A 25,197-nucleotide genomic window follows, 5' to 3' on the forward strand; every position below is an offset into this window, starting at 1 on the left:
CTCGGGAACACCTCCTCTCGGGGACGTCTAACAAGCTGTTATATAATGTATACAACTGAGCATTTGTATGTTAAATTATGCCCGCGCGTTCCTCTGTATACAGTATAAACAACACAGAAATGCAGAAGGTGCTGTCTTTTGCTGCAAGAACCTGTTTCTTTTCATGGTTTATAAATAGGTTCCTGGAGAATAATCGCGGTGACAGACATTTGTTTGAAGCAGTCAGCTGGTATTGATTTCCATATAATTTAATTTCCTCCGCACACTTCGTTGTTGTTGTTGCGAATATAACTGTATCAGGCACCGACAGTGACAGCCACTTAGGAGCCACAAGGAGCGTGTGCTTTCTACCAGGCAACGGCTGTTGAAATGAAATTGTGCATTTCTCTTATTATTTGTCTGCTTTAACCGTGTACAAACCCACATTTCAAACGAGCTCCGGGTGATCTGAGGCTTCTTGTAATCAAAAGGAAAAATAGTTTACAGGGTGTAGTTGGGATCCTTACCTCGCTTCAGCGTACACACACACACACTCACACACACACTTCATGTTGGAAACTCCAGGAAAAGGAAATTGCTTCAGAGAAAAGGGGATAAGGTATTGAAGAGAACTTTATTTTCCCTTACATCGTGTTGGATTGTTTGCCTCTTTCTCTATGCATCTATCTATAAATAGATGTATATACAAACACATTTTTTTTTTCTTCAATAGGAGACAGAATCAAGCCAGTTTATAGAAAAGCATGACTAAAAAATTAATTCAAATAACTTTAAAAGAACCGGACTCAAGCTCTGTTCCAACCTTTAATTATTTTTATTTTATTATTGTGAAATCAAAATGTAAGAGGAATAAATCAATTAGCCAACCTGCTATATGGCCCTTATGTGGCAGACAGATCAAGGGGCTCCCGGGGAACCCAGTTCAGGTGCCCGAGTCCCCAGGGACTCAGCGCTTGCCCTGGGTGATAATAACAGCCCAGATGTTATCGCATCTGCGGCGAGAGAGCTGGATAGTGGCAAGGGGCTGCTTGTGGGAGGCAGAGATCAGATAGATAATCTTTCCAGTCTGTCTCACACCAAGGAGATCTGTATTTCCACCAAAGATTAGATTCATTTCTATAAGCCTAATTTGCGTTCGCGTGGATCTCTTTGGATAAACGCGAGCGTGTTTAGCGGACCCATTCACTACTCACAACCCAAGAACAGCCCACAGGCGTCACCAGGGCTTTTTTCCTCTCTTTCTTTTCTTTTCCCTCTACCTTTCCCTCTCCCCAACCCCCTTGCAGCTCGAGAGGGGAGTAAGAAGGATGCTCTCTTGCTAGTGTGAGAAAGAACCTTGTTTTCATCCATTACCCGGTCCCCTGGGACTGCTAAATGCAACTTTATCTCTACCGGGAATGGACGGCGAGCAGGACATCGCTGGAGGGAGCGAGTGAGTCTACGGTAGTCGTCGCACCGGGTGTCCAGGCTTAACTTAATCCTTCCTGACACCTACGGCGGCGGTTCCCTGAGCTATCCTTCGGGGGTGGGGGCGGGAAGGTGGGGTGGAGGAAGGGCCTCGCAGAAGAGGAGCGCCTAGATCCTGTCTCCCCACCCCCCAACCCCCACACCGCCCCCCCCCCGCCCCCCGCCCAGGGAAACAGTGGCTTTTAGGGACCCCGAAGAGTGCAGGGGAAACAGAAATTCAAATAGCACTGGTTTGGGGCTACGTGACATGGATCCTGCGTTGGTGGAGGGGAGGGGCAGTGGTGGCACCTGAGTCCCCCGAAGCCCATCTCAGTTTACCTTCCAACTCTTGAGAGGGTACCAACTAACCCACTAGTAAGTCCCTGGCCTGAGGGCAAGAGTTCACCATCTTGTTGAGACTCTGTTCCTAGTTCACTTGAGTGAACTGGCCCAGTTGGGGGTGGGGGGCAGATCTTTGCCCAGAGTATCTCACTTTTCTCCAGGGTTGGGTACAATTACCAACTCACTACCCACCCCTCCCAGTAACGGATTGGAAGCCCATTTAGAGCACATCTGTGTGTACCCTGGCACTTAGGAAAATACCCCATAGAACAATACATGTCTGTAAGAAGGAAGAGAAGGCAGATGGGAAGGGCCAGGAGCAAAAGGGAGTTCAGCAAGCCAGGGTCATTGGGGTGGGGGGCGGTGAGGAGGGGGGCCAAAGGGAAGATCACTGAAGGGGTCTCCTCTCTACCTAAAAAGGAATGCAGATTCGAACAGAAGGGCCTGTTGTCCTCAGGTAGAGCTGGATATCTTGATTCCAGACAGCTGTTTCTCTGAAATCATTTATTTCATCCCTCCCTCATTTACTTTCTACCCTACCTTCCTTCCTCAAATACTTGCTGAGTACCCATCTTGGCCAGGGCAAGACATTGGAGATTAAATGAAGTACAATATTCAGGTATCTGCCCTCTAGGCAGCCTATGAGAGTGGGGTAGCCACAGGTGAATGGAGTGTTTTTTGTGGTCCAGGGCAAGACCAAGGTGCAAAGACAGGGAGCTGGTGGGGGATGATGCTTGGGAGAATTAACCTGCCACCTCCCTGCCGGGCCTCAGTTCCAGGCTAGAGAGTGGGAGATGGTGGTGGATCTGCAGGCAGTTCCTTGGATCTTATCAAGCTTTTCCCTACTTTCCCCAGGGCAGTGAAAAGAAAGGGTGGCCACCTGGGGCTCAGTCCATCCACGTCACTGCTTTGTTTTCCAGGTTTGGCGAGTGCAGTAACTGGATGGCCGGTGCCTGAACTAGTGATATCCACATGGGGTCAGAGCCCTGACATAGAATTCTGGGCAGGGTTTTTTTTTTTTTTTTTCCTGTTTAATGACCAGCACAGATTCCCTCCTCCCCCATCTCATAGCTTTGCATTTTATCAAGAGGGAGGTAATGAATGCACAGCTATTGATTTCCAAGGAATTTCTGCCCCCAGGGACAGGGAGTCTATCATCTGGATCAGAGACACATTTCTTTCCCTCATTAATTAATTTTCTCCTCCTTCTTTGGCAGGCCCCACTTCACGTTTCCTTTGGCAGCGCCTCTTTCTCCAGCTCAGGGAGCAGACGTTGGTAGGTGGGAGTGAAGACCGGCGGGAGAGAAGCAGCGCAACGGGCCGGGGGGTGAATGCCCCCCGCCTTTGACCACCCCCTCCCCACACACTCCACAGCTGCCACCTGCGGGGCAGCCTTTCTCTCTCCAGAGGAGCGCGGGGACAATCTGCCCCTACCTCCCCCCACCTCCCCCCCGCCCCCCGCCCCGGGGTTGAACCCGATTTATTAATCCACGTCCAGGGACGGGGATGGGGGTGGGGGCGGTCCTGAGGGATGTCCACTGGAGTGGAGATTGTGTGTGTACAAGGGGAGGAGGTCGGACCCCACGTTCTTGCCCAAACCCGGGGAGCTGGGCCAACCTGCAAGCCCGGGCGCCCCCAGAGGGAGCTCTGCTCCTCGCAGATCAGGGGCGCCCCGTTTCCGCTGGGCTCCTGCCCAGAAACTCGGCCCATTCACCGCGCAGCCAGCGCCCTGCGCGGGGGGAAGTCGCCAGAACCCGGAGTTGGCCGGCTTCCGAGGCCTCCTGGCTTGTCTTCAGCGATGAGGCTGAACTGGTCAGCAGGGAAGTGGCAGGCCTAGAACTGGGGGGTCGGGATCGGTCCTTGGAGGAGGGAATGCACTTGGGCCTCAGACCCCCTCCCCCTCCGACACCGTCTGTTCGAAGGGTGGGACAGAGGAGGGACTCTTGCCGGACTTTTGCTTCCCCTCCGGGCGGCGGTGCGAGCGCCAAGCCTGGGCTGCTCTGACCCAGGGCCTCTCTACCCCTCGCGCATCCCGGCCCAGCCTTCTGGCCCGCCCGGCCCGCTCTGCCAGCCAGGCGATCCTGGGCGGTTGCCCAGTCCTGTGCCACCCCCGAGGCCCAGCCCAGCTCAAGGCGCAAGTCCATAGCCAGGCTCTCGTTGCGAGAGCATGTAGATTTCCCGAAGGCCTCTTCCTTCCTTTTCTACCTCCTCTCCCACCTGCACCCAGGCCGCTTGTCTCGCTCGGTCCCAAAAGGCCGTGGGTGAGTTATTGAGGCCCGTGATGATCAACTCCTGTAAAGCTCCGGGCTAGGACCCGCGGCGGAGGTTCTCGAGGAAGCCGATGGATAACCCACTGCTTTCATTCCTCTGGCCGTTTAATTCAAAGGCAACGTCCGTTGGGAACATTGCGACCACCCCACTCTCTTGATACACTTGCGACCTGGGTGATGAGGCAGTAAAGTTCACTGCTGGTCATTATTACTCTTAGCCGTTACATTTGTAGATATCCATGTATATATACCTCCACCCTAACCCCTCGGTGGACTTAAACCCACCTACCTTGTGAAAGCCCTAAGGATGATGCATGACCGCGTCTCCGTCCTGACAGGGGCCGGCCTTCCCCTCCCGCTAGTTGCCAGAACCAGTTTCGCTCTCCGAGTGACAAGGGTGGGACCACTAAGCTTGGTCACAGGGCCCCTAGGGTTTAGGTCCCAAGGGAAGCAGACCTCCCCCGCCCCGGCCCCTTCCGAAAAGGGAGATCGCGCTGGTCAGAGAAGGGGCTTCGAGGTCTCCTGGTTAAGAACAGCAACGAACCCATCAACTCTACAGTAGACACCCGCTTCCCTGACCCCACGCGACGAGATGGAAGTTGTGTCGCCTTCCTGTCCCCGGAGAGCCGCCGGCGCAGCGCTCCTACCCGAACGCGCGCTCGCGCGAGCTAAAGAAAACCGGAGGACCCCAGCCCCCGGCGAGTGCAGTTCCGGGGACGGAGAGACGAGCGCCCATCGCACTCCGCAGGCTCGGCTCTGATTGCAGGAGCGGGATTCCCAGGAGGGTCCCAACGCCGCGGAGCAAAGCGCTAAGCCGAGTGCGCACGCCGAGGTGCAGAGCTGGGTCCTGCCGCCCGGCTCCAACGCTCGCCCGCGCCGTCGTCAGCCGCCCCTCCTCCCCGCTGCCTGCACAAATCAAAGCCCCTTGCGAGGGACTGGGAAATAGTTGCCTTGTCATGTAACACATTGCCCTGATTTATTATAAAATTTTAACGAAATCATGCATATTTTAACAGTCTTTAATCACTGCATGAAAATTTAATTCATGGACTGTAGCGCGTTTAAATAAATGAAGTGTTAATTCATTAGGATTAATTAATTTGTTAAAGGATTGTGTGCAAGGTTAAGGTGGAAAGAAAACTCTTTGTTGGTTTCGCGTCTTAATCGCCAGGTTTCGCGAGTAGTAATAAAATGAAAGGAATCCTCAGCGCGTGTCCCTTCTTTGGGTGGATCCTGAACGGGAGCCTCTGAGAGCGCCCTCGAGAGCGCGGGAAACTCGAGCTGGAGGGGCGCGGGCAGGTCTGTAGTCCCGAGAACCTGGGGGAGGTGGGGGAGCGTCACTGGCTTCGAGAATCCGGGAAGGAGGGGTTCGCCGGAACCAGAGGAAAGAAAGCGGGATCGCAGCCCAGACAGACGGGCCAGACCTCACCTCCCCACCCCCAGCACAAAGATGACCCGGTGAGTGAAGCGAGGTCGCGCCTTGCGGCCCTCGGAGCGCCAAGCCTCGGCTTAATGGACAGATGATGGCCCAGCCCTGCCACCTCCTGAGCCTTCCAGTGCCCAGGGAGTCACAGTCTCGCCGGCAGGCCGCCGGTTCTGGCGGCGAGGGCGAGCCTGGAGTCCCAGGGGACGCGCAGAGGAGGCGGACCAAAGCCAAACTTGACAGCGCAGGCTGAAGCAATCGGGAAGCCTTTGTCCATCAGGAGCCCTATTAGGGTTTCTTCAGCACCTCTTTTGAGACGTCTGAGAAATAGGCGCCCACTTGCAGGATAGCGGATACACACGCAGAAGTAGATGTTCTCTTCTGCATCAAACTCTCATCCATCCTTAAAAGACCCAATACAAACAGCACTTCGGAAGCCACCAGGTTTCCTCTCTGCTCCAGGCTATCCCCGGCGCAGACACTTTTGTACTCACCAATGTTATATAAGAATTAGAGTAAGCCAGACCTAGGTTCTCTTTGGTATATTCCTATGTGAAATCCTTTCCTTGGGGTATTGGATCTTTACATCCTCAAATTATGTGTCACACTAGGCGCACACTTCTACACATTTGGGTAATCCAACTAACATTAGAGAGGATCTACTTCCTGTTACGGAGAAGGCAATGGCAACCCACTCCAGTACTCTTGCCTGGAAAATCCCATGGATGGAGGGGCCTGGTAGGCTGCAGTCCATGGGGTCGCTAGGAGTCGGATATGCCTGAGCGACTTCACTTTCACTTTTCACTTTCGTGCATTGGAGAAGGAAATGGCAACCCACTCCAGTGTTCTTGCCTGGAGAATCCCAGGGACGGGGAGCCTGGTGAGCTGCCGTCTGTGGGGTCGCACAGAGTCGGATACAACTGAAGTGACTTAGCAGCAGCAGCAGCAACTCCCTGTTAAGACAAAGCAGACCTAGGAATGTACTTAGTTTCAAGAAGTGGAGCTTCAAAGGCATTCTAGACTGCCTCTGTCACAGCAGACTGATCAACCAAGCCTAAGCTTCAGATGGGTTCTTAAAAGAAAACTGCAACTTAATAGATGCTTCCTCTCTGAGTGGGGTTCCGAGAATTAGGCAATAAATGTTCACTATGCACTCTGAGATCATTGCTTAAAAGGTTTTCTCTCTGCCAAGTATTATTAAAAGGATCGGGTTACATCATGATAGGCAAAGACTGTGGTAGGACTCCCTGGAATAGGAACAGAGACCTTCTTATGAGGCCTCAGGAAACCCTTCTAATCTAAAAGGCCAAACTCCATGAAATAAAACTGTTCTGTACTTACGTCATTCACAGGTACAAAAATGAGGGGGGAAAATTCTAGTGCATGAATTACACTTTGAATAATTGAATACCATTCAAGTATATAGAAACAAGTTCCTGAAACAGCTTAAGAATCAAGACCAAATTTCTTCCCTTGTTCAGCGGTACCATTAGAGGTTTCAAACCAGTGTAAATATGAGTTTATAAGAACACACAGCAGATTTGATATTAAGGGGCTATATATCTTAATGTCTGCCATTTTAGGTCTCAGTTGATCCATTAAAACAGGAAAAAGACATATAATTTTGGATGGGATGGAGATTTTAAAAATTAAAAGATAAACACTAAAGGTCATGTCAAAAAAATACCTAGCATCTTGCCACATTTGCTTAGCCATAGCATTTTAAAGAGATGAGCAGTCAAAAGGTACTGTTTTTATAAGGACATGAAGTGATGTGTCTTTTCCCTTTACCACTTGCACATCTTTTTCAAACCTAGCCTTAGTGCTATTTTGAAATTCATCTAAATGTCAGAGTTAATGTGAATCTTTATAAACTTAAAAGTGGCACACACACAATCCCCATCACTGAGCTTCCATTTAGGAGCAGCCTTAGATCCAGGGCACAGGCAGGAATTAAATGCTACTTGAAAAGAAACATGCTAATACTTCCAAAATACTACTTTAAAAAGAATCCTTGGAAATTTCAAATCCACTCATCCTTTGGCCTGCAAATGTGAGCTCCCGTGCATCTGATGCTTGAGGGATGAAGACTATAAGCTCTGGAGTCTGAGGCCCAGCTCCAGGACAGGGTTCTAAGCCCATTCTAGCTGTGTGATCACTAATTCTCAATTCACTTATTGGTAAACTGGAGAAAATTCTTGGCTCACAGAGTTTGAAAAGATTACAGAAGACAGAGGCTAGCAGAGTACTTGGTATCAGTAAAAGGTAGGTTTTGTTTGTTTTGAGTGTGTATATACAATAGATATATTTTAAAATGGGACTGGGCCTCCCTGGCGGCTCAGTGGTACAGAATCCGTCTGTCAACGCAGGAGGCTCGGGTTCAATCTGTGGGTCAGGAAGTTCCCTTGGAGAAGAAATGGCAACCCACTCCCGTATTCTTGCCTGAAAAATCCCATGGACAGAGGAGCCTGGTGGGCTACAGTCCATGGGGTTGTAAAAGAGTTGGACGTGACTGAGTGACTAAACAACAAAATGAGACTACCATATCTGTCATGACCTTTGAAATTATGGTAAAGAGGTTAGGAGTACAAAAGTGTCATTAAAATCAAATCCTTCCGATTATTTCCTTTAATTGAGTAATGTCAGGTTATTTTAATATGATACATGAGATAGTGTTTTGGAGAGGATGAAGCAGTGTTTCTGAAGCAGCTGGGAAACACTCCAGCCCAAGAGAGACACCCTCACCCCCATTAGGCATTAGTCAATTAGGCTACACACTCTGCATTTCCATGACACAGTGTCAGTTTGTATTAAAAACTAACACACTCATGGTGAAAAATAAAAAAATTACAGACAGAATTAGAGTGAGGTTTACCCCCAAGTTTACTCTATTCAGAAAGATTTTAGATTTCTACATTTAATATAATTTCAAATGCATATCCACATTGTCTAAGATATTTAAATGGCAGTATCTATGAAAGTTTATCCATTAACGTGAAGATTATCAGAAAGACAAAGTCATGCACAAATACTTATTAGAAAAAATATGATAGAACAAAAATTATACTTTACAGTAAGCCTTTTGTGTGTGGGGGGAGGGGCGGTTCTTATTACTTCTAAAAGCAGAGGTCATGATTTTCCAACTCATAAAAATGATTTTTTTATACTTCTATGGTTTCATTGAATCCTGAGTCAATTATAACAAAGGTCAGCAAATTTCTCTGTAAAAGGCCAAATAGTAAATATTTTAGGCTTTGTGGGCCATAAGGTCTCTGCTGCAACTATTCAGCTCTGCTCTACCAGTGCTAAAGCAGTCCTATCAGATAAAATGTAAAACGTGTAGCTGTGTTCTAACAAGACTTTGTCTAGAAATATTGAGATTTAAACCTCATATCATTTTCCTGTGTTATGAAATATTCTTTGGATTTTTTTTTATTTCCAAAGTTCTTTTATTTAAAAAAAAAAAAACATTAAAAATGTATAAAACATTTTTGGTTCACAGGCCTTTCACAAAAACAGGCACAGGCCAGAACTGGGACCACTGGCCACAGTTTGCCAACCCCTGTATAATAAGAGCAATACAATAAAAAATGCTAAGTTGTACTGGTCTTTGTAGGCTAATTCAACATGGGACAACATCAAGGATTACAGTGTTTATGACATCCTTTATTCAGTTCACATAGAAAAGCATGCAGTATTAATGTAAAACAGTACAGTATTAATGTAAAATGTTCAGTGCACATTAGATAAACAAGTCATTAACATACAAACCATTTTTAAAGGCCTATCCGGGCATACCAAACATGTTTAGAATATACCTTTTAAGAACCTAAATTAAAAATTGTGCTTAGCTCACCTATTCTCACCCTCCTCTCAACACTCTTCATGAAAAACCATCTTTTTTCTGTCCTACATAAAAGATAATCTTTTAGCCAACTGAAACTTCTTTTTCTTAAGTAAGTAAAACAGTGCAAGCAAGACTGCTACCATGCATACAGAGTTTCCATAAAGAACAGTAACATGCAAACAAGAACTTTACTACGCCAAAGAAAGCTCCCCTGGGACATAAGTGGATCAAGAACTTGGCAATGAGTGCTTTTGCACCTGTGTATCTGAAATAATGAAAAGCTACCATGTTTAATCTTCTCCAAACCCAACTGTTCCCTAACTTCTTGCTAAAGTAGGCAAATTTCTGACTTTCAACACACACAAAAAGATAAAAGAATGAAAGCTACCAGACATAAAACAAAATGCATTCTCTCTTACTAGCAACACATTTTCACAAAAACTGGACAAAACACATTGTTAAAAATGCAAACATTTATGTAAAACCTAAAAAAAAAAAAAAAGCCAGTGAGTACTGGACTAAGGTTTGAGTGCTGTTTCTCCATCGTGGCCTTGAACAGGGGTGCCATCGCCTTCTCCGTGAATAAAAGTTAGACTATCACTAAACATAAATAAAAAGGGGCAGGAAAAATAATTTCCACCCTAGGAAGCTTTAAAGAAAACTGTCTTATGAACAGTATTTAGACTGCACCAAAGCTTTTATTTAAGAAATCCAAATTCTGAAGATAACTGAGGCTTACTAATAGGTCACTGTATCCGAATAGATGAATCAAGATTCAAGAAAACAAAATATACCCAAACCAGACACAAAAGGAACCCTCTCCCTAACTTCTCTGGTCAAAAAGATCCCTAAATGAAAATGAAAGACTAAACTCTTCAAAATGAACAAAAGTATCCAGGGTACAGGCTAATCCACCATTCTGACTTGACACCTGACTAAAGATTATCAATTCAAAATTGTACAGAGCTTTTATGAGGGGGAAAAAAAGTAACTTTAAAACCTTATATTCCTCTCAGGACAAAAACATAAATGACATTGTCAACTTTTAGTTGCTTTTGATGGGCTGGCATTGGAAAGGCTGCTCTGGATTTTTCTTTTTGCTGATTGATTCACATTTTTATTCCTTTTTTCAGGCACAAAAGAAGTAGACCAAGGAGATTGAAGGTGGGTATGAAGACCAGGCATCTCTGAGGACATCTTAAACAAAGATGACCCAAACCTCTGATCTTCAAATAGCCGGTTTGTACTGCTTAACAAAACACCCTGGGAAAACTCAGTTTGAAACAAACAACTTGGTGGTTTGATTTCATTGGTTCCTGGGTTCGAACTGGAATGGAGTGAAAAATCTTCATTCATTTCTTGGTCAGATGGAGAGAGGAGAAAAAAAGAACTGGGTTTCCATTCATTTCCATTTTCCAACTGATCAGTAGTTAGAGAACCTTTAGAAAGGTTTGGTTTAGTTCTTTCTTCCAACTTATCTGTTTCCTCAAGGAATTCACTGCACTGAGATGACTTTGATAACCCATCCAAGTCCAGCGACTTAAAACCGTTATTACAGGGGCTCTTGCTGTTGTCTGACTCTGACATCATTGAATCCAGCTCCGAGATTTTGTCAAGGTAAGCTGCATCCATTGATGCTTCGCTGGATGTTCTTGTCCGATTCATTTCAAAAGAGCGGAGGGAATTCAACCTCTTGGATAAACACGAACCTGGTTTCTCACTCAATTTTGAAGAAATTTCTCCAACACAATTTGCTATTGTGTTCTCCTCTGAGTTTTCAAAGTCCAAGCTGGGGGCATAGCTTGTGGAACAACAATCCCAAAACCCTGTCTTCGGGGAAGTAAAACACTCTGATTTCTTTTCACTCTCACTTCTATCATCTTCTGAAGAATCTTTATTACACACATTTGGAGAATCACAGAACTCATCAAACATCAATTTTCTGAGATGGTTTGACTGCTTTTTAGAACCTCCTGCTTTGACTACAGAGCTCTCTCTATTATCTGGCGTATTGAGCTGAAGACAGCTAAGGGACAAAGGAGCACAGGAAGCTGGTAGATCGTAGAGTTCTTCATCTTTGTAGGGCATGCAGTCACTTGGCTTATTTCCCCATTCTCTTTCCAGATAGGTATCCATACTTGTATCTGTCACAGTGAGCATTGTTTCCACTCGCTTCTGATACAGGTCTTGGTTCTTAGAACAATTTGGTTCTGTTTTGCTGGTGCCTTCCTGCCTGACAGAACTGCTAGAAGGTTTTGCCAGGTGAGAACTCGAAGTGGCTGAGCCAAGCTGCTTTCTGGCACCATCACCTTGGTTCTTGGATGCCATATCCTCCTCGGTGCCTTTGCTCCCCTTGCCGTCTGTAGAAAGTGCTCTCTGACAAATGGCATTCATCGCTTCCTTCTCGTCACTTGAATTCTTCAGCTGTGTAATTTGAGACTCCAGTTCCTCTATATATTTATCGCTTCGTTCCAGCGCTTTCTTGAGACGATTGGTTTCACGTTCATACTGCTCTACTTTGGACTGCAGAGCAGCTACTGTAAACCTTCCAAACCTGCAAGGAATGGAAGGATAGTTAACTTTACAGCTTAAGCTTTCTTCTTTCTAAAGTTTAAGAATGCAAACTGTCCCCACCCATCCTAATTTCATGTAACAGTGACATTTCAGACTGCTCAATGAAGAGGATAAGAGCAAGGACAGATATAGTATCTTCAAAAGAGGGTTCCCCCATTGATGTAATTACAAGCATATTATAATAACAGGAAAGACCTAATAGGATACTTCTGTGGTCAAATCACGCTAGTGCTGACAGTGAGGCGGAAACTTGCTGATGATTTCCCTCCCCAAGTGTTGGCACTGTCAATTCAGCTCATATATGCATGAAGAGTTATACCCTAAAACAATGGCAAAGATTTATGATAACATTTGAACAGTGGTCCACATCTTGAAATATTTACATTCAATCATTTTCCTATCGTACAGCAGTGTTTTACAATACATTTCTTATACAATGTCACCTTGTCAAACATAAAATACCAATTTGAAATTCAGAAATCTTAGCAGTTCCAGCAGGGAGTGGTTTTAAATACTTATTTGGACCCTTTCAATTACATCTACCCTTGATCTGAAGTTTTCACTTGGCCTTTCTGAATACTGGGCTTTAACTCATTTCAGCTCTACTTATTTTTGGCATTTTACAACCGTGTGGGACATCAATCTCATTTCTTCTAACTTTGAGATACAAAGTCAGTGCTTGAGGTTCCAATGTAATACACAATAAACATTTTCAGATTTTCTGAAAAGTATAAGAAAAAGAACACAACAATAATTCACTCCTCTCACTTGGGATTATCTTGTGTTCACTATTTCCTTAAGAATGAGTACTGGGTTTGGCTCAGAAAGCAGTTTTTGAGTACCAAATGTATGGCTGGTGGTATATTTGGAGCTGATGATAAAATCATTGGTAGGACTGTCCAGCTCCAAGGGACATAAAATATCTACCATAAATTCTATCTGATCTGGCCACCAAGGAAAATCCCATCTTTCAGGAAACTGCTTCATAGGAGTCAATAAACATAGGTTTTATATTCTAATCCCATGAAAAATAACTTCTCTCCACAAAAGCGTTTTAAAAGGCTTTTTATTAATCATTTTTTCCAACGACTTAAATAGAGATACATCTTAAAGAATTCAGGGATTGTCTGTTTGGAGCAAGGTACTTGAGAAGGTGATTTTTAAAACTTGTTTTAATCTATGGGTTTATATTTTTCTTTCTTTTTTTCCCTAATTACAAAAATAATTAAAATTAATACAATGTACTAAGTATTAAAAAAAAAAAAAAGGAGAGGGAGTCAACAGTAACTGAGCGACTTCACTTTCACTTTTCACTTTCCTGCATTGGAGAAGGAAATGGCAACCCACTCCAGTGTTCTTGCCTGGAGAATCCCAGGGACGGGGGAGCCTGGTGGGCTGCCGTGTATGGGGTCGCACAGAGTCGGACACGACTGAAGTGACTTAGCAGCAGCAGCAGCAGTACCTCTTTGAGTCAACCACTGTATGTTCTATGACTCCCACTCAGCACCCATCAACTCCTCCTAAACTAAAGCCCAATTCATTCCCCAATTCTCCCCTAACATGATTCCTGCTCTTATACTAAGGGATAAGAATAAGGGCAAAGGTAAATATAGACTCATAAAATCTCAGGATTAGAAAGGGCTTTAAAAGACAGGTTGCTGAATATTCATCTATTCCCTGCAATTAACTGAACTCCTAAAAAAGAGCATACTCCCTTCAACTTCTAAAAATCAAGCAGGCACCATAACAAAAATAAAAGCAACTACAATAAGTAGCCTCCTTGTTTTAAAGACAAAGTTTACGATTACGAGTATTTGGTTAAATCAATGATGGGTGGTTTTCCTTCTTAGCCAAAGAAAAATAATTTTGGTTTGTAAAGGTGGTATTTGACAGAGCAGCAGTTTCTGTAAGAGAATTTTAAAAGGTGAATAAAGATCTTTAAGTTCATTCAGCAAAAATATTTGTGGGGTTTGGGGACTTGCCTGGTTGTCTAGTGGTTAATTAAGACTATACTTTCAATGCAGAAGGTATGGGTTCAATCCCTGGTCAGGGTCCAAATACCCTGCACAGCTTAGTCAAAGAGCTAAAAAAACAAAACAAAACTGTGAGTTCCTGACTGTAACTACTCTGGCATAATCAAACCCACGTATTTTTTAACAGATAAACTGTGCAGCATGTTTAGTTAATGCAAACAGCAAAAGTGACAGTCTTAAATTTGCTTACCAAGATAAAACTTCTTTTTTCTTATGCAACTTTAATAATAAAACTATCCTCAGATGAAATATCAATAACCTCAGACATGCAGATGACACCACACTTACAGCAGAAAGCGAAGAACTAAAGAGCCTCTTGATGAAAGTGAAACAGGAGAGTAAAAAAGTTGGCTTAAAACTCAACATTCAGAAAACTAAGATCATGGCATCCAGTCCCATCACTTCATGGCAAATAGACATGGAAACAGTGACGGACTTTATTTTTGGGGGCTCCAAAATCACTGCAGCCATGAAACTAAAGGATGCTTGCTCCTTGAAAGGAAAGTTATGCCCAACCTAGAAAGCATGTTAAGAAGCAGAGACATAACTTTGCCAACAAAGGTCCATGTAGTCAAAGGTATGGTTTTTCCAACAGTCATGTATGGATCTGAGAGTTGGACTATAAAGAAAGCTGAGTGCTGAAGAATTGATGCTTTTGAACCATGGTGTTGGAGAAGACTCTTGAAAGTCCCTTGGACAGTAAGGAGATCCAACCAGTTCATCCTAAAGGAAATTAGTGCTGAATATTCATTGGAAGGACTGAAGCTGAAACTCCAATACTTTGGCCACCTGATGCAAAGAACTGAGTCATTTGAAAAGACCTTGATGCTGGGAAAGAATGAAGGTGGGAGGAGAAGGGGACAATAGAGGATGAGATGGTTGGATGGCATCACTGACTCAATGGACATGAGTTTGAGTAAGCTCCAAGAGTTGGTGATGGACAGGGAAGCCTGGTGTGCTGCAGTCCATGGGGTCACATTGGACACAACTGAGCAACTGAACTGATCCTCAGATAAGGAAAAAAAATCAAATCAAAATTATTTGATTTTAAATCATTATTTGATTTAAAATCAAATAATTTTACTAGATAGTAAATCAGCTATTCCCATAGGATGTCCTTGGGGACTCAGTAGTGACAAATAAGGAATGTTTCCCAAAATATTAGCAGCTTCTTATTCTAACTTCGGGAGTTGGTGAGGGACAGGGAGGCCTGGCGTGCTGCGATTCATGGGGTCGCAAAGAGTCGGACACGACTGAGTGACTGATCTGATCTGATCTGATTCTAGGTTTTAGCCTGAAATTCAGATATAATGTCATTTTATGATGCTATATTTGATGATGCCCCTCATTTGTTATTATTATGTTTTTTTAAAAAGTTAGTTAACAAATGTTCTGAGTTGAAGTCAAAATGATAGCCTAAGTGTATTTTTTGTATTACTTTGGAGAGAAAGCCAAAGTGCATGAGAACTAACAACAGAGGCCAGCAACAAAGCACATCTGAGAGGGACAAGCAACCAGGAGTCACTGATGGAGCTGCTGTTTTCTAAAAGGTCACTGCCCTCAATTCTCCAAAGTTCTACTTCAATACTTCATAATACTTTGAATAGTCAGACCTTTTTTCCATGTTAATAAAGACCCTGGGCTGGTGGGCAAACCAAAAGATTTAAGTCAATGAACTGATCAACTAAATTAATTGATCCATGTAGTTTATCTGTTTTCTGTCTCTCTTTCTCATTAGAATATAAGCCCCAGGAAAGCAGGAATCATGGTTAGCTCCCTAGAACACTCCTTGGTCACAGTAGTTTCTCATTAAATATTTCTTGAATAAATGTTATTTTCTTACTTTAAGATACATTAATGCTTTACATCAAGACAGAGCCAACACCATAGGTCCTTGGGCCTCTTTTACATGTATTGTGAGTCACTGTATTAGTAAACTAAATGTTCCATATATCTGACTGTTTATTTCCTTTTTTTTCTACTGACACCAAGAAAAGCAAGAGAATGAAATACCAGTAGGGTTCTTATTATACAGGCTTGCTGTTCTATACTCCATTTAAAATAACTTTCCACTTTCACCTTAGGAAGAGAATGAAAACACATGAGACTTCTCACATATTTTTAGCTTACCCTGCTGCTGCTGCTGCTGCTGCTAAGTTGCTTCAGTCGTGTCCGACTCTGTGCGACCCCACAGATGGCAGCCCACCAGGCTCCCCTGTCCCTGGGATTCTCCAGGCAAGAACACTGGAGTGGGGTGCCATCGCCTTCTCCTTAGCTTACCCTAGATACTGATATTAAATTTGGCAAAAGACAGTTTACTTGCTCATACAGAATAACAATTAGAGATGCATAACTGATGCTATACTTCCATGGAAGAAAACAATGAGGATAAGAGCTTATTTAACTTGGGTTTTAATACTTCCTTATTCTCTAATTCCAGATATTTCCAGAGTACATAACATTAAATGAATCAATGCCAAGGCAAGCTAGAGGGATTTCTAAAAGGGATTTCTAAAATCATTTACCATACTTCCTTTTCCTGAGCAAATTTCAAAATAGAGTATTTTTATAAACATTCCATTAGAGACCAAAGGCTTTGATTTTCAAAGCAGCGGTGATGGCCAAAGGCTTCATTACGTCAGAGAAAACAGAAAGCAGTTTGGGAGCTGCATCTGATATCAGAAGTATGTTTTGCTAGAATCTAAGTAGTTTAAGGGATTTTCCCTCTTGCAGCGTTAACTGATGTACACATTCTGGCTGAGGGCTCTCCTCTCCAAAAAACAACAGAGGTACAAGAGTGTTCCTGTCCCTACTAGAAGTAAGAGAAACGAAAGTCCTACTGGTTTGACCTCTGCGGTATTATAACTAGAATAAGGGCATCTCTAATAATGAAAAAGTCCCAAGACCAAATTTTCTCATAGCTCATCACAAAGGAGGAAAAGAATGTGTTTGAAGGGGTGAGAAGAAGTAAATATGGTAAAAGAATAAATGCCAGAACCAGGTGTGAAATGAATGAACCTCTAGAGCTCTGTGGCCATTAACGAGCTGTGAAACTTGAGTGAGTGACTTTGCCTCTCTAGTTCTCCATGGTAGTCTGAACAAAACGGATTAATGCAGCAAGCCCAGTAGGTTGCCAAGACCACCAAATTTCAGAAACATCTTCTTGAGGAACAAGAGAGGCTCTGGGGAAGTGAGCCCCTCTGCCTCAGGTACCTTTGATTTTATATCTTTTCCTAACTTGGCACCTGAGCTAAGAGTGAAACAAAGTAAAAGCAATCTTTGGATCTGGGCCAGCGTTTGTGATCCAGCCAATCTGTGACCAATCGGGTCATTTCTCTCCAAGTTTGAAAGTGACTGTGCACGTGTTACCCACTTCACACACAGACAATAAAACAGAGCTGTGCTGTGACATGACATTTTTACAGAAATGGAAACTCAAAACACAAAACTGGCCAACAAAGATGAGATGTAGCAAACAAATCGTAAAGTGATTAATGCTAGTAGTCAGTCAGTCAGTCAATTGAGCTGCTCAGCTGTGTCTGACTCTTTGCGACCCCATGGACTTCAGCACACCAGGCTTCCCTGTCCATCACCAACTCCTGGAACTTGCTCAAACTCATGCCCATTGAGTTGGTGATGCTAGTAGTAAAGTTAGAATCAAACGGAAATATAGAGAAGAATAGCTGACCGTAGGAATGCTGAAACTGTTGCTATTGAAGAAAACCTAGGTAAGCCAGAGGAACTGGGAAAGGCGAACTTACTGACGCAAACTTAGGAATATGACAATTTGTTTAAGTGTCAGAAAAATTACTGCCTTTATTATCATAAGCTATATGATAAGAAGGCAAGCACAATTCAAATTATTGTCCATAAGTTTTCAATAAAGAAATGAGATTCCAATTCTCAATGCTTCTATATATAATTCATTGTACTATATAAATATTAAGTACTAAATAGATATCAGTTTTACTATTTTTTCATCTTTATATACATTTATAGAGATTCAATGTTTTGATAAAAGTATTAAAGTTTATAGAACAATGTGATTTTTCTCACTGATTATTAAGATTGCTTTGCATGGTTTTAGGTTCAGTGGTCATTTTTATGGTTCTGTACAACATGGAAAGTGAGGATTACCTGTACTAAAGTAATGCTTGGTATGTGGGAAAACCAAGTAAACTTAAGTGAGTCTCAGCAATTGGTTTTTAGAGAACTATTACACATACCTAAGAAAAAATGACCCAGTCATAGAGCAAATTTTATTGTAGTGCTGCCTGGCTACATAGCTACAGTTGCATACCTTCTCATCCCCTGACTTGCAGAGATATCAGGCAAGTATCTTCTTCACTTTAAACATGGAGGAAAGGTAGAGCTTCAGGAGAACAAAACTTTCTATTGTTCCCTTCCCTCGGTATATTCTCATAAAGCATGATGTGTGAGCTGGAGATTCCTTAAGTCTGCAAATGCCTCTCTTTGATTCAGTTCAGTTCAGTCGCTCAATCGTGTGACTCTTTGTGACTCCAAGGACTGCAGCATACCAGACTTCCCTGTCCATCACCAACTCCTGGAGCTTACTCAAACTCATGTCCGTCCATAGAGTTGGTAATGGCATCCAACTATCTCATCCTCTGTCGTCCCCTTCTCCTTCTGCCTTCAATCTTTCCCAGCATCGGGGTGTTTTACAATGAGACAGTTCTTCACATCAGGTGGCCAAAATATTGGAGTTTCTCTTTGATTAGATGTAACTTAAGTGAGTAGTGTGTAATAGGAGCTCCTTGGGACCTGAGTTTGGCTAGAAGCAGGAAGGAAAGGAGAGGTCCCAGCATGTGCTTTGCCATGCGCATGTGTGGAGAGGATGGGGAGGGGTGTATTCCAGGGAAGGCGCACAGGGAGGGCCAGCACTGAGGCAGCTCCAGACTGTATCTGCTGGTGGGGGCCTTTCTCTCACCCGCTCCCAAAGACCTGTCTGTGTGTGATCCACATCTATTCTCATCCTTCTGGGTGTAACGGCAGGACTGGGGAGAGTGTTCTGTCTTTAAACTACAAGAGAAGCTTTGGGAAGTGCCCTAGACATTTTCAGCCACTGCTGAACCCAATGACTTGCCAGGGTTTCCTCAAGAGAGTTTTCTCTGTTTAAAATGAAAGACTCAGTTATGAAAATGCTACATTCCTTGAGACTTTGGTAATCATAAAAGTTACTATCTGTGGCCAATCCTGTCACAATAGTTGAGTCCACAAAAATTTATTAAGCCACATGAAGCCTACTAAGAGAGAACTGGGAAAAAACCTTCCCTCCTGAGGACTCCAAACAATGTTTCTATTCCCTGGCCCAACATCCAAATAAATAAATACAAGTGAACTCTGGGGATGGACATTACCAAAAGTGTAACAGGTAAATCTACAGTAGTGTAAGTGACGATTAATGACAACGATGGTGACAGTAACAGCAGCAGTCACAATTTACTAAAGTTTACTTGTGTCAAGTACATTGCTATATACTTGATATATATTGTCATGTCACCTTTATGAAGCAAGATCTATGTTTCTTATTTTAAGGATGAAAAAACGAGACACTTAAAGCACTCGTCTCTTGTCCCAGGTAATACAGAAAGGAAGCAGCAGGAAGCCAAGTCTTTCGAAGTCCAAATACCATGTATGAAGCCACGAGATGCCTGAACGTGAGATCCCTGCTTAAGTAATATCAGCACCTCTTTATACTATGAGGTAGTAAAAATGCTAGCATGTCTACTGAGTGCCAAGTCTAGCTCTGTTGTAATATTTATTAATACATACATTTGCTAATAGAAATATGGAGAGGAAATAACAAGATGTAGGAAGACATTCAGATCTGAATGCACAAAGCCAATAAACATTTATCAAACATCTATCATGTTCTAGACATAAGTTCAAGAGAATTTTCAAGCTGCCAAAGATCCTTTATTAAAATGGCCTTCCAGGAAACTGTAGCACAGATCAACCTGGCAAATGCCAACCCAAAAAGGGTGACTATTTTAACCAGAGATATATAAACTAAATCTGAACTAGAATCATAAACTGGAAGCTCCATCTTTAATTGTTCTATGTATAAAAAACATACATGATCTTCTTGTCTACCTCATGCACAATCAGCAGGCATTTTCAACTACAAAGAAACAAAGCTACCGATGAAATGAGCAACATTGTAAATGCAAAAATTTTAGGACCTAAACATCACATAGTACTTACTTACACAGGGGTATAATAGGAATAAAAAACATAAGCTATGCTATACTGCATCTTAGTTTTATCCCCAAACAGAATGTGCTCCAATATTTGCAAGAACTAAAAAAAAAAAAAAAAGCCACAGTTCCTCCCTAAAGACAGAGGTCAGCCCTTGCAGCCATTCCTTTTTCCTCCACCTCTCAAAAAATAAAGGCAGTGTCTGGATTTGCAAGTTTTCAAACACAGAACCGAATTTAAAATAATAGCTCATATTACTAACACGACTTTAAAGAAAGCTTTTTTGTGTATGTTTATTAAACTAATCATGCATCCACCACTTCAATTCTACCTAGAAATTCTTAATAGAGAACACGCAAGTGTTGGGCAGTATATGCAAATTGAAAAGGAATAAGTTCCTTTTGTGGTAAGTCTCTAAAAAGGGCCATCCCACATCCGTATTTGCTGCCTGTGAAGATGGACTACTCTTTTTACTGTGAAATAAATTCCGTTCTATTTGATAAATGTATTTCAGTTCCATACAGGAATGCCCTAATTTTCCATCCTCTAAGAGCAGCCTTGAAGTTGACATGACATAAATGGCGATCCTAATCTTTCATGGAAGGAGAGAATCTTGAAACATGCTATTTCATATCTTTTTACAGTCCTCAGAGGAATAAAGGATTTCATACCTTTCCCCAAAGTATACTAACCTTAACAACAATAAAATCTCAATAGTATAAAAGAATACAACTGTGGTTGGGGGAAAAAAGCATACTTAAAAATCTCTGGACTAATACGATCTATACATTTGTCACTACAGTTAAATCAATCTTTCTCTCTCAGCATGAGGAATAATATGAAACAAAATAAAACAAAAAACTGTGATCCAGCCACTCTGTAATTATTACTCAGATGACAGTTACTGAAGACTAATATATGCTGAGGGGCGATGAGGAAGAAAACAAAAGGACATTATCCTTGTTCTCAAGCAGTTCGTAATCTTTCTGACAACCTTACCGCTTAGTCATTAGCATGCACTGCAGGCTCCTAAAGTATCTTATCAATACAATAAAGACATGGTGACAGAAAACTGCAGTAACTGTCCACCCCCAATTAGCTGAATATCCAGAGAAGGGCCCCTCAGGCGGCTGAGGGGCCTGAGCACACCCAGCTGTCACAGTCTGGCCCCAGGGTATCATCAGGCTCCCCTGACAGTCTACAAGTTCCCCTTCCGGGAAAACCAAAGGGCACAGCAGAATCAGTCAGCGGATCAGGCTGGGGTCAAATACCAGGAATCATTGTGTTTGTCAGAGCAGAATCATGAGAAACAAAAAAGGCCAGAAAAGGTCAGGAAGAGAGAACAGCCGAGGCTAGCAAGAGCAGAGGTGTTGCTGAGGAAGCTGAAAGCCAGGCCTGGTACTGGTGGTAGGTCTTGAGACACAGTTGAGGAGGAGTTTAGACCTGTGAACTAGGAAGGGGCGCAGCTCACAGTCAGCATGGAGATGGGTAAGGGCAGGAAAACCTGTTCAACTGAGGAGACTCAGACTCAAAATACAAGCCCTGACACTGTCTCCTCTTTTCCTCTTTCAAACTCTCAACCTCTAGGATGATTTTGGAAGACTTCAGGGAATCCCTTTGCTCTCCTCATTTAGAGAATGCCAGGAAACTTTCTCTGCCTTCTTAAACCCTATATACCTTAAGCTTCAAGAAAGCTCAAGTCTTAATTCCCGGTCAGTTCCCTCCAAACAGCAGTGTAAAGCATTAGAGTGTGAGAATGCTATGTCCTTTTGCTATGTCCCAGAGGGAAAATACACACACACACACACACTTTATATAGATACACACTGAGTTCATCACACACACAAAAAGAGTCTTGGGAATTCCCTGGCAGTCCAGTGGTTAGAACTCTGTACTTCCATTGCAGGGGCATGGGTTCCATCCCTGGCCAGGGAATTAACATCCTGCAAGCCATGTGACATGGTCAGAAAAAAAGTCTTAATTCCAAGGAGTTGGAAGATTAACTGAGCATGACAGTCATGTAACTGATAATCCTTAAAACAATACAATAAAAGAACAATAGGAAATCTTAAGAGAGTCTCATAGACAAAATGACAACTGGGCTCAGTCTCAAAGGATGGGTAGGGATTCATCAAGCTGAATAAAAAATGAAAGGCTAATGGAGAGGACCAGGGGCAAAGGAAAAGACATGAGCAAAGGTACATGTCACCACATGCAAATCCAGGCCCAGTGAGAAATTCATCAGGGCCACGGCAGCGTACATGAAGAGGAAGGTTTGAGAGGAGCTAAGAAGGCTAAGCTAAAGTCCTATTAGTAAAGAGGCTCATGTACTATACTAAGAAATCCAGCCTTCAATTTGTGAAAAATAGAAAATCACCCAAGGTTATTAACAAGAGTGAGATGATCACATTTATATTCTAGAATTCAGGCAACATACAGCAAATTCTCCAGAGCTGTGACAGGACAAGAGCAATGAGGCAGAGGGCTATTAAAATTGGCTAAGCATGAAATCACGTGGATCGAAACTAGTGGGAACAAGAAGAGGCATTACACAGGAATTTAATAGATAGGATAGAATATACTGGACAATAAGGAATGGGATGAGAAGAAGCGGTGGAAAACGCAGGAAAGGAAGACTGAGGTTTTTATCTTGGGCAACCAGATAAGTAGTAAAGCCATTAACGAGGACAGAAACAAAGCGAGAGGATAAACAGTCTCTAGCGTGGGATGGATAATGGATCCAGTTATTTAGACGCAAACATCCACCAGTTCTCTGTGCTACGTGGTGTGCCAAGGACATACAATTATTTCATCTTCAAAGTGGTACATTAGGCACATTTTACATTAAAAAGTAATGGCTCCAACAGGTCAAGTAATTTATCGAACGTTATTTATCTGTTTATTTAATTACTCAACAAGTATGTATCAGGTGCCTTTCAGGTGCTGGGGTTCTGCAAGTGAAGGAGATGGGCAACAAGGCTAGAATCAACTCATATAGGCTTCATTCAGATGTCATGTCACCTGAAGAGTTATTAGAGAACAAGCCTTCTGTACTTCAAGTTAGTTCATTTGAAATATTTAAGAATTGCTAACAATGTATTTCGGAGAAGGCAATGGCACCCCACTCCAGTACTCTTGCCTGGAAAATCCCATGGATGGAGGAACCTGGTAGACTGCAGTTCATGGGGTCACTAAGAGTCGAACACAACTGAGCGACTTCACTTTCACTTTTCACTTTCATGCATTGGAGAAGGAAATGGCAACCCACTCCAGTGTTCTTGCCTGGAGAATCCCAGGGACGGGGAAGCCTGGTGGGCTGCTGTCTATGGGGTCCTACAGAGTCGTACAGAGTCGGACTACTGAAGCTACTTAGCAGCAACAATGTATTTGCAAACATTAGTGTAGAGTAAATTAAATTTCCTGTTGAATATTTTCAAGCATTCACCTCATAAAGCCACCGTTAAATGTTAAAGAAAGGGAAGGAACGAAGGGAGGGAAGAAGGGAGGGGAAGCTAGGAAGGAAGCGGCCCTCTGCTTCTGCACCTTCTACTTCCTGACTCAGTCTTAACTGCAGTGATAAAATCATGGCATGGTGAAGCAATACAGCATAAGATTATTAGCAGACTCTGGAGCCAGACTCTCCAGAACTGAACTCTGGCTTTGTCTACCTTCTAGCATTGTGATTTGGGGGAAGATATTTAAACTTTCTGTACTTCAGTGTTTATCTTGTGAAATGGAGCTAGTAGTGGTACCTATCTAGTAGGTGGGTGAGGTTAAATGAGTTAAAGCTTGAGATGTACTTATAATAGAGCCCATAGTTAATGCACAACCAATGTTACAGTATTACCTGTCTTCTTAGCCCTTATTACTGTCTGAAATTACTTGTTTGTTTAGTTGCTTGACCTCTTGTTCTGTCTTCTCCATTCTAAACTCCACAAAGAAAGGTCATGGGGACAACTTCAGAGGACTGCTTTAGATGGAATGATCAGGAAAAGCCTCTCTGAATCTGATAATGGGAGACAGCCATATAAAGATGTGGACATTCTAAGAGAGGGAAAAAATTCTAGCATGTTTTAGAAACAGAAGGCAGCCAGTATGGCTAGAGCAGGATAAGCTGTGGGGATGAGATGGAATAGGCAAGCATCGTGACTAGCTGGCAAAGTGTCCGGATTGTATTTTAGGAAAACACTGGACAGTTTCAGATAAGAGATTTAATAGCGTGATTTACACTTCATAAAAAACCATTTTGAGTATAGCAAAAATTGAATTGGGTAGGGGAAGGAGAGAGTAGAAGAAGAGAAACTTCAATCCAGGTAGTCTGTCTCCAGAATTAGGCATTTATTTCACTCTTGTGCTTTGCAGTGAATTTAAGGTACAGGATCTTGAGTGAAAGTATAAAATAGACAGATGGAAACATGAACCTACAGTTTCGGAGAAAAGGCAAGGCCAATTATTTAGATTTTATTTTGTAATCGTTGACATATTAAGAAAATGATTATTAAAGCCATGGGAGCTGATGAGACGGCTCAAAGAACACACAAACACAGCAAGAGGGGAAGAACGTACAGCTTATGATTTATGAAGTCTATTCTGTCCTCCTAAGAACACTTCTTTTTGTGTCCTAATAGAATACTGATCACCACCCAGGAGTATCTGGAGCATTCATCTTCCTCCAGAAGTTGCTGCTACCTGCTACCTGCTAAGTGGCTTCAGTCGTGTCCAACTCTGTGCGACCCCATAAACAGCAGCCCACCAGGCTCCTCTGTCCCCGGGATTCTCCAGGCAAGAACACTGGAGTGGGTTGCCATTTCCTTCTCCAATGCATGAAAGTGGAAAGTGAAAGGGAAGCTGCTGAGGCATGGGTAAAAACTGGTCCATAATGATAAGTCTTAGGGTTGCTGGGCAGTAAAAATGATGCTTGCAGGGAAACACTATCAAACCCACAGGTCTCACTAAAGATACAATAACATTACCAAATACATAATTATAGAATGGAAAGCCATTATTAATCCAATTATAACCAAGTTTGATTCAAATGACCTA

The 25,197-nt window shown here is 43.0% G+C and overlaps 1 protein-coding gene across 1 annotated transcript in view; it reads right to left on the reverse strand.

Moving 5' to 3' along the window:
• Positions 1-9,126: 9,126 nt before the first annotated feature.
• Positions 9,127-25,197, reverse strand: part of OBI1 (ORC ubiquitin ligase 1) — a 45,954-nt gene continuing 29,883 nt past the window's right edge. Inside the window, exon 6 of the mRNA XM_061435171.1 lies at positions 9,127-11,882. Coding sequence (XP_061291155.1) covers positions 10,367-11,882 — 1,516 coding nt within the window. The 3' untranslated portion in view covers positions 9,127-10,366. The remainder of the gene's footprint in view (positions 11,883-25,197) is intronic.

This window comes from Bos javanicus, chromosome 12 (genome assembly GCF_032452875.1).
Source record: "Bos javanicus breed banteng chromosome 12, ARS-OSU_banteng_1.0, whole genome shotgun sequence".
NCBI lineage: Eukaryota > Metazoa > Chordata > Mammalia > Artiodactyla > Bovidae > Bos > Bos javanicus.